General features: G+C 37.5%; 1 protein-coding gene across 1 annotated transcript; it reads right to left on the bottom strand.

Annotated features, from left to right (window-relative positions):
- Positions 1 to 2,477: 2,477 nt before the first annotated feature.
- On the bottom strand, positions 2,478 to 12,314 carry LOC127525515 (tripartite motif-containing protein 16-like). The gene is made up of 6 exons (XM_051918109.1): positions 11,244 to 12,314; positions 8,474 to 8,569; positions 8,144 to 8,377; positions 5,336 to 5,486; positions 4,339 to 4,398; positions 2,478 to 4,109 (listed from the first exon to the last, which is right to left on the bottom strand). Exons 1-6 carry the CDS (start codon positions 11,820 to 11,822, stop codon positions 3,553 to 3,555), a joined length of 1,677 nt encoding a protein of 558 aa, XP_051774069.1. The 5' UTR covers positions 11,823 to 12,314; the 3' UTR covers positions 2,478 to 3,552.
- Between the last annotated feature and the right edge of the window lie 666 nt (positions 12,315 to 12,980).

The raw sequence follows: 12,980 nt of genomic DNA, 5'->3' as shown, positions 1-12,980 counted from the left end.
TATTTCATCATAAGCAAAAACCATCTGCTGCTGTGCAATAAAAACAAATCAAAAAACAAAACTGTAGCTCAAATTGCTCAAGAAGTTAATGCTGGTTCTGATAGAAAGGTGTCAGAATACACAGTGCATCAGTTTGTTGCGTATGGAGCTGCATAGCTGCAGACCAGTCAGGGTGCCCATGCTGACCCCTGTCCACCGCTGAAAGAGCCAACAGTGGACACGTGAGCATCAGAACTGGACCACGGAGCAATGGAAGAAGGTGGCCTGGTCTGAAGAATCACGTTTTCTTTTACATCACATGGATGGCCGGTACGTGTGCGTCGCTTACCTGGGGAACACATGGCACCAGGATGCACTATGGGAAGAAGGCATGCTGGGAAACCTTGGGTCCTGCCATCCATGTGGATGTTACTTTGACATGTACCACCTACCTAAGCATTGTTGCAGACCATGTACACCCTTTCATGGAAACGGTATTCCCTGGTGGCTGTGGCCTCTTTCAGCAGGATAATGCTCCTGCCACAAAGCAAAAATGGTTCAGGAATGGTGTGAGGAGCACAACAACGAGTTTGAGGTGTTGACTTGGCCTCCAAATTCCCAATGGAGCATCTGTGGGATGTGCTGAACAAACAAGTCCGATCCATGGAGGCTCCACCTCGCAACTTAAAGGATCTGCTGCTAACATCTTGGTGCAGATACCACAGCACACCTTCAGGGGTCTAGAGGAGTCCATGCCTCGACGGGTCAGCAAAAGGGGGACCAACACAATATTAGGAAGGTGGTCATAATGTTATGCCTCATCGGTGTATATGCCTCATCTCAGCTCGGGTCTGTAGGTATATGAGGAACAACAGCTGGAAATGGCTAAACTGTGCCACCTTGTGGCAAATACAGTATGTACATTCATAAATCAGGTGAGGAAAAACTACAGCCATGGTAAAACTCATTGTAACAGATATCTAGGGCTTAATTTGTATTTTTAGTTAGCAATTTGTAATAGAATTTTTCGTTGGAGAACAGGTCATTTAAGAATTCTTAAACATTGAACAAATGCAGTCTATTTATTCAGGTAAAAATACTACAGGAATTGAATAAAGTAATCAAATGTAAAATAAATGTATCCATCACAAGTGGATATCTGTGCAATTCAGATTAATGAGATCTGCCAGGGACAAAAATGCTATTTATCTATGATAATTTGTTTATTTTCATATATAGAGAGTTTAGTGATAAAACAAATAACCCAGGACAGCTCATTATCACATTGAAGCTGAGAATTGAAATGTATTAATTTGTCAATTGTTTCACAGTACAAAAAATGGAATATGGTTTTCATGCATAAATTAAACCTAAAGCACATCAGTAAATAAACGATTTAGCTTAAGTGAAACAAAAGATCATAGTTAAAAAAAAATACAAAAAGAAGATTTTAATGTTCAGTCAGGGAAGCGCCATATTTGATTTTTGACAGGAATATAAATCGTCGGGTTGGAAGTACAGTGCATTCAATAGATTGTACTGTTGTTTAAAAATATACTGATTCCAACAACAACAAAAAACATTCAGTAAACAACAGTGTTGTGGAAAGTGTTGTATTACAACATTGCATTACTCCCTAAAAAAAGTAACTAATTGCAATACTTAGTTACTTTTTTATTAAAGCATTACATTACTTTTTTTGATACTTTTTCTCATCAGGGCTGGGCTTGTTTGTTTTAAAGAGTTAGTTCACCCAAAAATTAAAATTCTGTCATTAATTACTCACCCTCATGTCGTTCCACACCCGTAAGACCTTTGTTAATCTTCAGAACACAAATTAAGATATTTTTGATGAAATCCGATGGCTCAGTGAGGCCTCCATTGACAGCAAGTTAATTTACACTTTAAGATGCACAGTAAGCTACTAAAACAGTTAGCTTTAAAACAGTTCATGTTTCAACCTTAATGTTATGAAGCGATGAGAATACTTTTTGTGCGGAAAACAACACAAAAATATAGACTTTATTCAACAATATCTAGTGATGGGCGATTTTAAAACACTACTTCATGAAGCTTTACGAATCTTTTGTTTCGAATCAGTGGTTCGGAGCGCCAAAGTCACGTGATTTCAGTAAACGAGGCTTCGTTACATCATAAGCGTTTCGAAATTTCAATAGTTCACGTGACTTTGGCAGTTTGATTTGCGATCTAAACCACTGATTCGAAACAAATGATTTGTAAAGCTTCGAAGCTTCATGAAGCAGTGTTTTGAAATCGCCCATCACTAGATATTGTTGAAAAGTCGTTATTTACTTAAAAAGTATTCTCGTCGCTTCATAACATTAAGGTTGAACCACTGTAGTCACATTAACTAATTTAAATATGTCTTTAGTAGCTTTCTGTGCATTGTAAGTGTTAATTGTCTTGCTGTCAATAGAGGCCTCACTGAGCCATCGAAGTTTATCAAAAATATCTTAATTTGTGTTCTGAAGATGAATGAAGGTCTTACAGGTGTGGAACGACATGAGGGTGAGTAATTAATGGCAGAAGTTTCATTTTTGGGTGAACTAACCCTTTAAATAACAACAACAAAAAAAGTTCTGTTTTTGGCAAATGTAAAGGCCCTTTTACACCAAAAGTGAAATGAATAAGCCTCAAGCTGAAGGAAATGCATATTCACGCCTGTACAATAGAGGGCGCAGCTCAAACAAACCTTTCACCTGCTGAATCGCAGAATAGGACAGGAGAAGAAAGTTCAACACTCTTACTTTAGCAATAAAAACAAAACAAAACAAAAAAACACAAATGTGATGTTTATCTAAAGTCATTTTTGCTTATTAGTATGGTTGAATTAGATCATTGAAGGTCAGCAGCAAAGACTTTGGTTAATAAAGTGAGATTAAATACATAAAGTATATTTGTGTTATTTAACATATTTAATTATTGCAGGTTTGCGTAACATTCTGAGTTTGCATTTCACTGTTTTTATTCATTTTGAGGAATACTGAATCTGTTTTTGTGCAAGTGAGATGAGTAAATGCATGCTCACATTTAGCATTCACATCTCAAGGTTCCATATTTGCCAACTGTTTTGTGATAGAAGTGATATTTGGACAGAAATGTATCAATTTGTAACAGGAGAATGCATAAAAAAAAATTTCAATAGAATGTCGGTGACATCCGGTGGCTATTTTTGGTACAGCGCCTAAACAAAATCTCATAGGAACTTAAATTTTTGTGATATCAACTTCAAAAACAAAGTAACTTGTGTTACTTATTTGAAAAAGTAACTTTGTTGTAAATTTAAAATGTGTTTATTTACTAATTACTCGAAAAAAGTAATCCGATCACGTAACTCGGATTACTTGTCATGTGTTACCCCAACACTGGAGAACAAAAACTCCATAAAATAGCTTTGAAAGTTGTGAGTTGTGAAAATTACGTGATCTACGACCTTTTTATACTGTAAGACGATCCATGTTAAATCCAATATGGCCTATAAATGTTCTATAAAAGACTGAAACGTGGTATAAAAGTCAATAATTATCAGTTTTCTTACACTATACAATGAGCTCATATTTGGCAATATTTCACCGAATCTCTTAGGTGACACAATTTCACTGTATTTGTGTGTTTACCTAATAAAATCCCAGGATTGAGAGGCTGAGTGAATGTAGTGTGGACTCTGTGAATGAGGCTCATTGTGTCAGAGACGCTGTAGAAGGACAGAATCCCTGCGCTGTGATCCACAAACACTCCTATTCTAGAGCTGGACACTCCAGGGAGTTCCGTCTCTATGCTTTTGTTCCTGAATAAGCATCTGGAGGGAGAGCAGAATAATTTCCAAGACTGATCAGTACATCCGAATCTACACTCGTCACCGTGTCCCTTCTGACTGAAGCTCCTGCAAGATACTGATACACCAACACCTTCACTACGACCCCAGTCGACCTCCCAGTAACAGCGTCCAGACACTCTCTCTCTACACAACACCTGAACCCACTGATCAAATGTGTCCGGATGATCGGGATCCAGCTGTACCGTACGAGTGCTAGTAATCGCTGTGTTCCCATCAGACAGAAGGAGGTCGTTATGTGTTGTGTTTGGATCCAGAGTGAACCGACGGAAATCTAAAGAACAAATTCATAGTAAACTGTGTTCATCCAATTGATTTTTCCAAAGTATTTGAATTGACCAAATTAAAAAAAATGATCTCAACTTCTGGGAATAAGTAAAAGTCCATGCAAAAAAGAAACAAAACATAATGAGTTGAGTTTTTTTTTTTTTTTTTACAGTGTACTACTTATTTTCATCTTTTTAATAGGTTAAGATGGAACTGTTTCAGAAACTCCCACTTACATCTGAGGTATTCCTCTCTGGTCTCATATTCAGGACCAAGAATGATCTGAATGTGTTTCACTATATGAAAACAAACAAAACATTTGATATATTTAATTCTCAGGTCAAGAGAAATATTAAATCTACATCTCATTAAAGGGTTAGTTCACCCAAAAATGAAAATTATGTTATTTATTACTCACTCTCATGTCGTTCCACACTCATAAGACCTTCGTTCATCTTCAGAACACAAATTAAGATATTTTTGATGAAATCCGATGGCTCAGTGAGGCCTTCATTGACAGCAAGATAATTTACACTTTAAGATGCCCAGAAAGCTACTAAAGACGTATTTAAAACAGTTCATGTGACTACAGTGGTTCAACCTTCATATTATAAAGCGACAAGAATACTTTTTGTGCGCCAAAAAAACAAAATAACGACTTTATTCAACAATATCTAGTGATGGGCGATTTCAAAACACTGCTTCATGAAGCTTTACGAATCTTGTTTCGAATCAGTGGTTCGGAGCGCCAAAGTCATGTGATTTCAGTAAACGAGGCATCGTTACGTGTTTCGAAATTTCAATTGTTCACGTGACTTTGGCAGTTTAATATGCGATCCGAACCACTGATTTGAAACAAAAGATTCGTAAAGCTTCATGAAGCAGTGTTTTGAAATCGCCCATCACTAGATATTGTTGAATAAAGTCGTTATTTTGTTTTTTAGGTGCACAAAAAGTATTCTCGTCGCGTCATAACATTAAGGTTGAACCACTGTAGTCACATGAACTGATTTAAATATGTATCTGAAAGTGTTAATTATCTTGCTGTCAATGGAGGCCTCACTGAGCCATCGGATTTTATCAGAAATATCTTAATTTGTGTTCAGAAGATGAACAAAGGTCTTACGAGTGTGGAACGACATGAGGGTGAGTAATAAATAACATAATTTTCATTTTTGGGTGAACTAACCCTTTAATATTGCATGAACTTGGATAAATGAATGTCACTTGTACCAGCTATGTTCTGTATCTGCTGTAGGCAGTACTGGTTCATTTTGTCTCTGAATCTAGATACAGATTTCCCAAAGTCATCAAAAGAAACGAGAGAACTGATGATGATTCTGGGTAATTTTGACGATCCAGGGAGAGAGAGGGATTGGAAACCCTACACAGACAAAAAGAGAAACAAATAAAATAGAAATACTTAATTCATTCTAAAACCAATATAGTGTAAGAGCTTAATTTTTTTCTCTTGACCATAGAAGGCACAAAATCTCATCTCAGCACTTTAAATAAATGGCTATGCTATTTTTAATTGTGTCACTTCATCTGAACATCAACATTTGTGAGATTTAGTCAGTTGAAACAGTTCAGAGGTAATTCATCTACAACCTGAATTCTGGAAAAGTTGGGACGTTTTTTTAAATTTGAATAAAATGAAAACTAAAACACTTTAAAATCACATGAGCCGATATTTAGAATAGAACATAGATAACATAACAAATGTTTAAACGGAGAAATTTTACAATTTTATGCACAAAATGAGCTCATTTCAAATTTGATGCCTGCTACAGGTCTCAAAATAGTTGGGACGGGGGGATGTTTACCATGGTGTAGCATCTCCTCTTCTTTTCAAAACAGTTTGAAGACGTCTGGGCATCGAGGTTATGAGTTTCTGGAGTTTTGGTGTTGGAATTTGGTCCCATTCTTGCCTGATATAGGTTTCCAGCTGCTGAAGAGTTTGTGGTTGTCTTTAACGTATTTTTCATTAATGATGCGCCAAATGTTCTCTATAGGTGAAAGATCTGGACTGCAGGCAGGCCAATTCAGCACCAGGACTCTTCTACGATGAAGCCATGCTGTTGTAATAGCTGCAGTATGTGGTTTTGCATTGTCCTGCTGAAATAGACATCGTCTGGAGGGGAGCATATGTTGCTCTAAAACCTTTATATACCTTTCAGCATTCATAGTGCCTTCCAAAACATGCAAGCCGCCCATACCGTATGCACTTATGCACCTCCATACCATCAGAGATCCTGGCTTTTGAACTGAACGCTGATAACACGCTGGAAGGTCTCCCTCCTCTTTAGCCCGGAGGACACGGCGTCCGTGATTTCCAACAAGAATGTCAAATTTGGACTCGTCTGACCATAGAACACTTTTCCACTTTGAAACAGTCCATTTTAAATGAGCCTTGGCCCACAGGACACAACGGCGCTTCTGGACCATGTTCACATATGGCTTCCTTTTTGCATGATAGAGCTTTAGTTGGCATCTGCAGATGGCACAGCGGATTGTGTTTACCGACAATGGTTTCTGGAAGTATTCCTGGGCCCATTTAGTAATGTCATTGACACAATCATGCCAATAAGTGATGCAGTGTCGTCTGAGGGCCCGAATACCACGGGCATCCAATAAAGGTCTTCAGCCTTGTCCCTTACACACAGAGATTTCTCCAGTTTCTCTGAATCTTTTGATGATGTTATGCACTGTAGATGATGAGATTTGCAAAGCCTTTGCAATTTGACGTTGAGGAACATTGTTTTCCACAATCTTTTTACGCACTCTTTCACAGATTGGAGAGCCTCTGCCCATCTTTACTTCTGAGAGACTCTGCCTCTCTAAGACATCCCTTTTATAGCTAATCATGTTACAGACCTGATATCAATTAACTTAATTAGCTGCTAGATGTTCTCCCAGCTGAATCTTTTCAAAATGTCTTGCTTTTTCAGCCATTTGTTGCCCCCGTGCCAACTTTTTTGAGACCTGTAGCAGGCATCATTTAGCTCATTTAGTGGATAAAAGTGTAACATTTCTCCGTTTAAACCTTTATGTTATCTATGTTCTATTGTGAATAAAATATTGGCTCATGTGATTTGAAAGTCTTTTAGTTTTCATTTTATTCAAATTTAAAAATGTCCTAACTTTTCCGGTATTCGGGTTGTAATTTTGTGTTTCTGAAAAATAGTGATCTATGACATTGTATTATGTTGAATATTAAAGATTTTGAGTATATTTGTTAAATCAGGGGTGTCCAAATTCGGTCCTGCAGAGTTTGGCTCCAATTTGTCTCAACACACCTGCCTGGAAGTTTCTAGTATGCTTGGGCTGTGTGTGAAATCACCCCCTATACCCTTATTCACTATTGCCCACATTACTCCACTAATATAGTTCACTTGAGGAACACAATTCGGACACTGACTGCCGCTTTTGAATAGTTTGTGAAACTTAGCAAGCTCCAGTAGTAATGAACTCTGTCATGAAATCTAGCATGTATTAATCTTAATTAAACAATTTAATAATTAATTAAAAAGGAATTTATACTTGATATTGTCTGGTATGATATTACGCTGTACCCACATTGGACCAGAGGTTTGGAATATAGATGGATGGATGATTCAGCTGCGAGCGCCATCTTCTGGTTAAATGCAGGAATTCATTCGGCATGACCATCACAGTGCATTATGGGTATTCTCCAGCCGTTGAGCGCACATCGGTGTACATTCGTTATTGTGGTGCATTATGGGTTTGAATGAGTGCACTCAATATCGTCCACAATGGTTTTGGACACCACTAAAAATGGCTGTCCCCTCAAATAGTGCCCTATTTAAGGGTATAGGGGGTGATTTCGGACACAGCCTTAGCCTAGTAAGATCTTGATTAGCTGGCTCAGATGTGTTTGATTGGGGTTGAAGCTAAACTCTGCAGGACTCTCCAGGAGCAGAATTGGACACCCCTGTGATAAATGAAGAATTTTTTAATCCTTAAAGTTCATAGTGAGCATGACTGTCAAGCAGCTCAAGCTCCATTAGATGTTGTTACCTGGAGGAAAGTGATGTGATTGTCTGTGTGTGAAAGCTTCTCCAGCTCAGCCTCTCCTGTCCTCAGATCAGCAATCTCCTGCTTCAGTCGCTCCAGGAGTTGTTCCAGTCGACTCACTGAAGCTCTTTCGTGATCTCTGATCATCTGCGTCAGCTCAGATCGGCTTCTCTCAATAGAGTGAATGAGCTCAGTGAAGATCCTCTCACTGTCCTCCACTGCTGCCTGTGCAGATCGCTGTTAGGAAACACACTGATCAGTCAGAAAGCACTGGAAGAGAGTCTCAAACTGAGTCCCAAACTGTCAGCAGCTGCTCGTCGTCTCCAAACTCACCTTATGAGACTCCACAGCCTCTCTCAGCTCCTGAAGCTCTCGCTCTCTCTGCTGGATGTTCTGCTGGAATCTTCTCTGCATCTCCCCTGAATTGCCCTGTCAGACAAACAAAATGTTAGAAACTTAAAACCAAATAAAAATATCACTAAATAATTACGTAACTTAATGAATATGAATTCAGCGTTGATGCATTTACACATTAGGCTCATATGAGATTTAGGGTAGGGGAGAGTGGGGTAAGATGAGCCAGTGGGTAAGTTGACCCACCCCCTGCATCTTGGCAACCGTACCATTTTATTGTCATGTGACCATATATTTTAGAACCACCCATCATTTCTGCCAGACTGTGAAAAGGAGCAGCACATGGGAGGAGTGGAAGTCACTTGTTTACTTTAAAAACTGTTTTTGGCTTGTCAAAGTAAAATTTTAACATAACCGATGTAATGGCTGTTTCATCAAAGCAAATTTGTCCAGGTCTAAAACTATTTATGAATCATATTGGTAATTTAAGCAACGTATAAAACCATGCAAGTCATTTAGCTAAATATTATTCTGAATTGGTAAGCTAGCTAGCTTTTCCTAAAATGGCAGCTATGGGTCAAAGTGAGCCAAAGGCTGTGGGGTAAGTTGAGCCAGCGTTTTAACTTACCCCACCATAAGGCAATGAATTCAAGTTAAATCTGAAGTATAAACTGGTGTCATTTCAATGTAATATTACGCAACTGGTTTGGTTTATCTTTATTTTCGAGTTTATTTGATAGGAATAGTGTACAAGTACACCAAATCCTTCTCTGATACGAACCAGAGGATGTTTAATCATATATATCTTTCCACCTGTAGTCTCTAATGGCCTAACATGGACGACATTGCAGAAAAACTACCATGTCAAGAACCTTTTGACTAAAATGTTTATTAGTTTCAGTAACATTTATTCATTCTTATTTAGTTTTTATTTAATTTTACTCAACAAACTCTCTTTTTAGTCTGTTAATGGGAAGGTTACAACTTTGGTGTTCAACATATTGTTTCAGAAATGCAAACAATTAAACATACTGAAATATCAACTTCATTTGGTTGGTTTTATGTTGTTTAATTTAGCTTTAAAAAAAGAAATATTTGTAAAATATTTTTACAAAGAATATTTGTAAAAGGAAATTTGATTATTAAATTAGTTTTAAAATATGTACATCATCTGTAAAATTTCACATGGGTTTGATTCAGATTCAGTTAGATGGTCAGTTTACACCCACCTACTGACTTGGCTCAACTTACCCCTAACCTGGGGTAAATTGAGCCAGAGGAACACTTTTTTATAAGAAGCCATATTTTTAGAGCCCTTAGTCATAGATGTATTCTGATCATTTAAAATGATAGGAAACATCCTGAAATTACTTTAAATGCTTTCATTGTACTTCTGCCTCATTTTCCCTTATCTTGAGGACCACACAAGTAAAAAAAATGGCTCATCTTACCCCACTCTCCCCTATGTTTACACAACAACAGCGTACTTAAAAACGGAAAAGTTTTTCCTTTGCATTTTTCGCGTACAGGCGACAGCGTTGTCAAAACAATCCCCTTTCACACGGATCTGTGAAAACGATTAAAAACGGTGTATTATTCATGCTAGTCCAGTAGTTGGTGATGTCACTTTGTAAAGAAACACTACGCGCCTACATTTTCACAAATTCGTGTTTTATTAGTTTACATGGAGACGATAACGATATAGTTTTCAAAAGTTTGCATTTTCAGGCACCCAAAACGCTGTTGTCGTGTAAATGAACGGCCAAAACACATAAAAAGTTTAACGTTTTTAGTTGAAAACATTGTCGTTAAACAGCCCCCAAATATAACAAAATAATTACGTGATTATGCATGATGTTTAGCCCCTAGAATGCGAATTTTACCAGGGGAAGCCTGCCAAAAAAACGTGGATTTTAACCACCGAAACGCCATTGGGCTAGTTTTGAGTAGCAATTGAATTCGAAGTCATAATCAGTGGTAGAAATGGCCAAGATTCACTCGGGGGGACTCTAGTTGGGGACATATTTTATATTTCCAAAAAATAGATACAGAAAACCCCACTATATTTGATTTGCAAATCGTTTGACGTGTATCTATACATTTTGAACTGGCTCCATCCAGCCCTGAAAATACTAATATTATATTAAATATATAGCCTATATAAAAAGTTTATTGATTCTCATTTTATTATTTTCATGTTCTTAACAAGATAACCGAACATGTCAGTGTGGATGACGGCAGATCTTGAATGTATAAATTAACATTTATGATTGGTGTAGGCTAAATAAAATTTACAGTTCAGTAAGTCTAAGTAGGTTTGATACGAACTTTAATATCAGCAAACGACAGATTGATGCTACCTACTTTAATTTGTTTAAAGAAAATACTGTACATTATCCTTTAGCCTATACTGAGATCTAGGCAAAACCTTTTATTTTGACGGTCCACTTTAGACATTCTACCAACTATAAATAACTTTGTAACTACATGTCAACTAGCAGTCATTAGAGTAATAGTAGACTGCTTAATATCTGCTAACACTTTATTTTGATGCTCCCCGACAGACATTTACTGATTATAACTTTGCAACTACATGTCAACTTATTCTACTAACCCAAACAGCCTAATACTCTGAGAGTTAGTTGACATGCAGTTGCAAAGTTGTTAGTATTGTCTCAAGTGGACAATCGAAATAAAGTGTAACCAAACCAACCTAGTAGCACTGACGAGTTTAATTCCATCATAATACCTGCAACGTTGTCATTTCTTCTGCAGCTGATACGGTGTCATGATTTCTGTGTTCATCCAGCGTACACAGAATACAAATACATTTCTTGTCGGTACGACAGAAAACCTCCAGAAGCTTATCGTGTTTTGGGCAGATCATCTCCTGCAGTCGTCCAGTAGCTTCGATCACCTTGTGTCGTTTACCAGGGTGAAACTCCTCATGATGCTCAAAATGAGTTTGACAGTACGAGTTCAGACACACCAGACAGGACTTGACCGCTTTGTGTTTCTCTCCAGTGCAAACGTCACACTGCACGTCTCCAGGAACAGCCGTTTGGAGTTGTGTCTTCTTCAGCTTCACCATCATTTCAGAAATCAACACGTTCTTACCTAAAGCAGGCCTCGGCGTGAAGATCCGTCTGCACTGTGGACAGCTGCAGATTCCCATCTGATCATCCTGATTCCAGTAACCTGTAATACAGTTCATACAGTAACTGTGTCCACATGGGATGGTCACCGGATCCTTCAGGAGATCCAAACACACGGGACAGACGAACTGATCCTGATACACTGAAATACTGGAATCTGCCATTTCACGCATGTAGTATGAGAACAGTTTAGTTTCTATTTCTCTCTGCTGGAAGCTTTATATCCGCAGGGTGTGACTTATTCCCAGTTTTATGGTGTGATTTGCTGTCAGTGTTTATAGTAACATTATCTAATTATCTCTAACAGTATCATAAGGAAGCTGAGTAAGAAAAAAACAGTATAATAAATAGATATCTGTTTTAACTCCCTGACATTGGTGTCATTTTAATACTTTAACAAGCCAGATATTTGTCCCAAGTCTATATGGTTAATTCAAGAAGGTAATAATATAAAACTATTCTGCTTCAAACAATAATTTTTAGAACTGCACTTACTGAGTACATATTGAACCTTTTACCAGCTAGTGTACAAACACAAGCACTGCTGTTATTTTTATAATCACCAGCAGGCGGCGCTGCTGAACTGCAGATGGTCAATCTGAAACTGTTCAAATAACCTCTTTCCTCCATTATAAAACCTTGTGAACCTCCCAGACAGGACTTTGGATTAGACCTCAATCAATGAGATGCACAGAAACTAATATAACAAAGAATATTTTCATTGAAATACATACAAATATACAGAGCATTATATATATATATATATATATATATATATATATATATATATATATATATATATAAACAAACCCGATTCCAAAAAAGTTGGGACACTGTACAAATTGTGAATAAAAAAGGAATGCAATGAGGTGGAAGTTTCAAATTTCAATATTTTATTCAGAATACAATATAGATGACATATCAAATGTTTAAACTGAGAAAATGTATCATTTTAAGGGAAAAATAAGTTGATTTTAAATTTCATGGCATCAACACATCTCAAAAAAGCTGGGACAAGGCCATGTTTACCACTGTGTGTCATCCCCTCTTCTTTTTATAACAGTCTGCAAACGTCTTGGGACTGAGGAGACAAGTTGCTCAAGTTTAGGAATAGGAATGTTGTCCCATTCTTGTCTAATACAGGCTTCTAGTTGCTTAACTGTCTTAGGTCTTCTTTGTCGCATCTTCCTCTTTATGATGCGCCAAATGTTTTCTATGGGTGAAAGATCTGGACTGCAGGCTGGCCATTTCAGTACCCGGATCCTTCTTCTACGCAGCCATGATGTTGTAATTGATGCAGTATGTGGTCTGGCATTGTCATGTTGGAAAAT

The sequence above is a fragment of the Ctenopharyngodon idella genome, chromosome 13 (genome assembly GCF_019924925.1).
Source record: "Ctenopharyngodon idella isolate HZGC_01 chromosome 13, HZGC01, whole genome shotgun sequence".
Taxonomy (NCBI): Eukaryota; Metazoa; Chordata; class Actinopteri; order Cypriniformes; family Xenocyprididae; genus Ctenopharyngodon; species Ctenopharyngodon idella.
Note: the sequence above shows the minus strand (reverse complement) of the source record. Positions and strands in the feature narration are given on the sequence as shown.

Coding starts and splice junctions, on each gene's coding strand:
- LOC127525515 (XM_051918109.1), bottom strand. CDS start 11,822: ATGCGTGAAATGGCAGATTCCAGTATTTCAGTGTATCAGGATCAGTTC. Junction 8,570..11,243: donor AAGAAATGACAACGTTGCAG/GTATTATGATGG, acceptor TTTGTCTGACAG/GGCAATTCAGGGGAGATGCA. Junction 5,487..8,143: donor ATCACATCACTTTCCTCCAG/GTAACAACATCT, acceptor TTGTCTGTGTAG/GGTTTCCAATCCCTCTCTCT.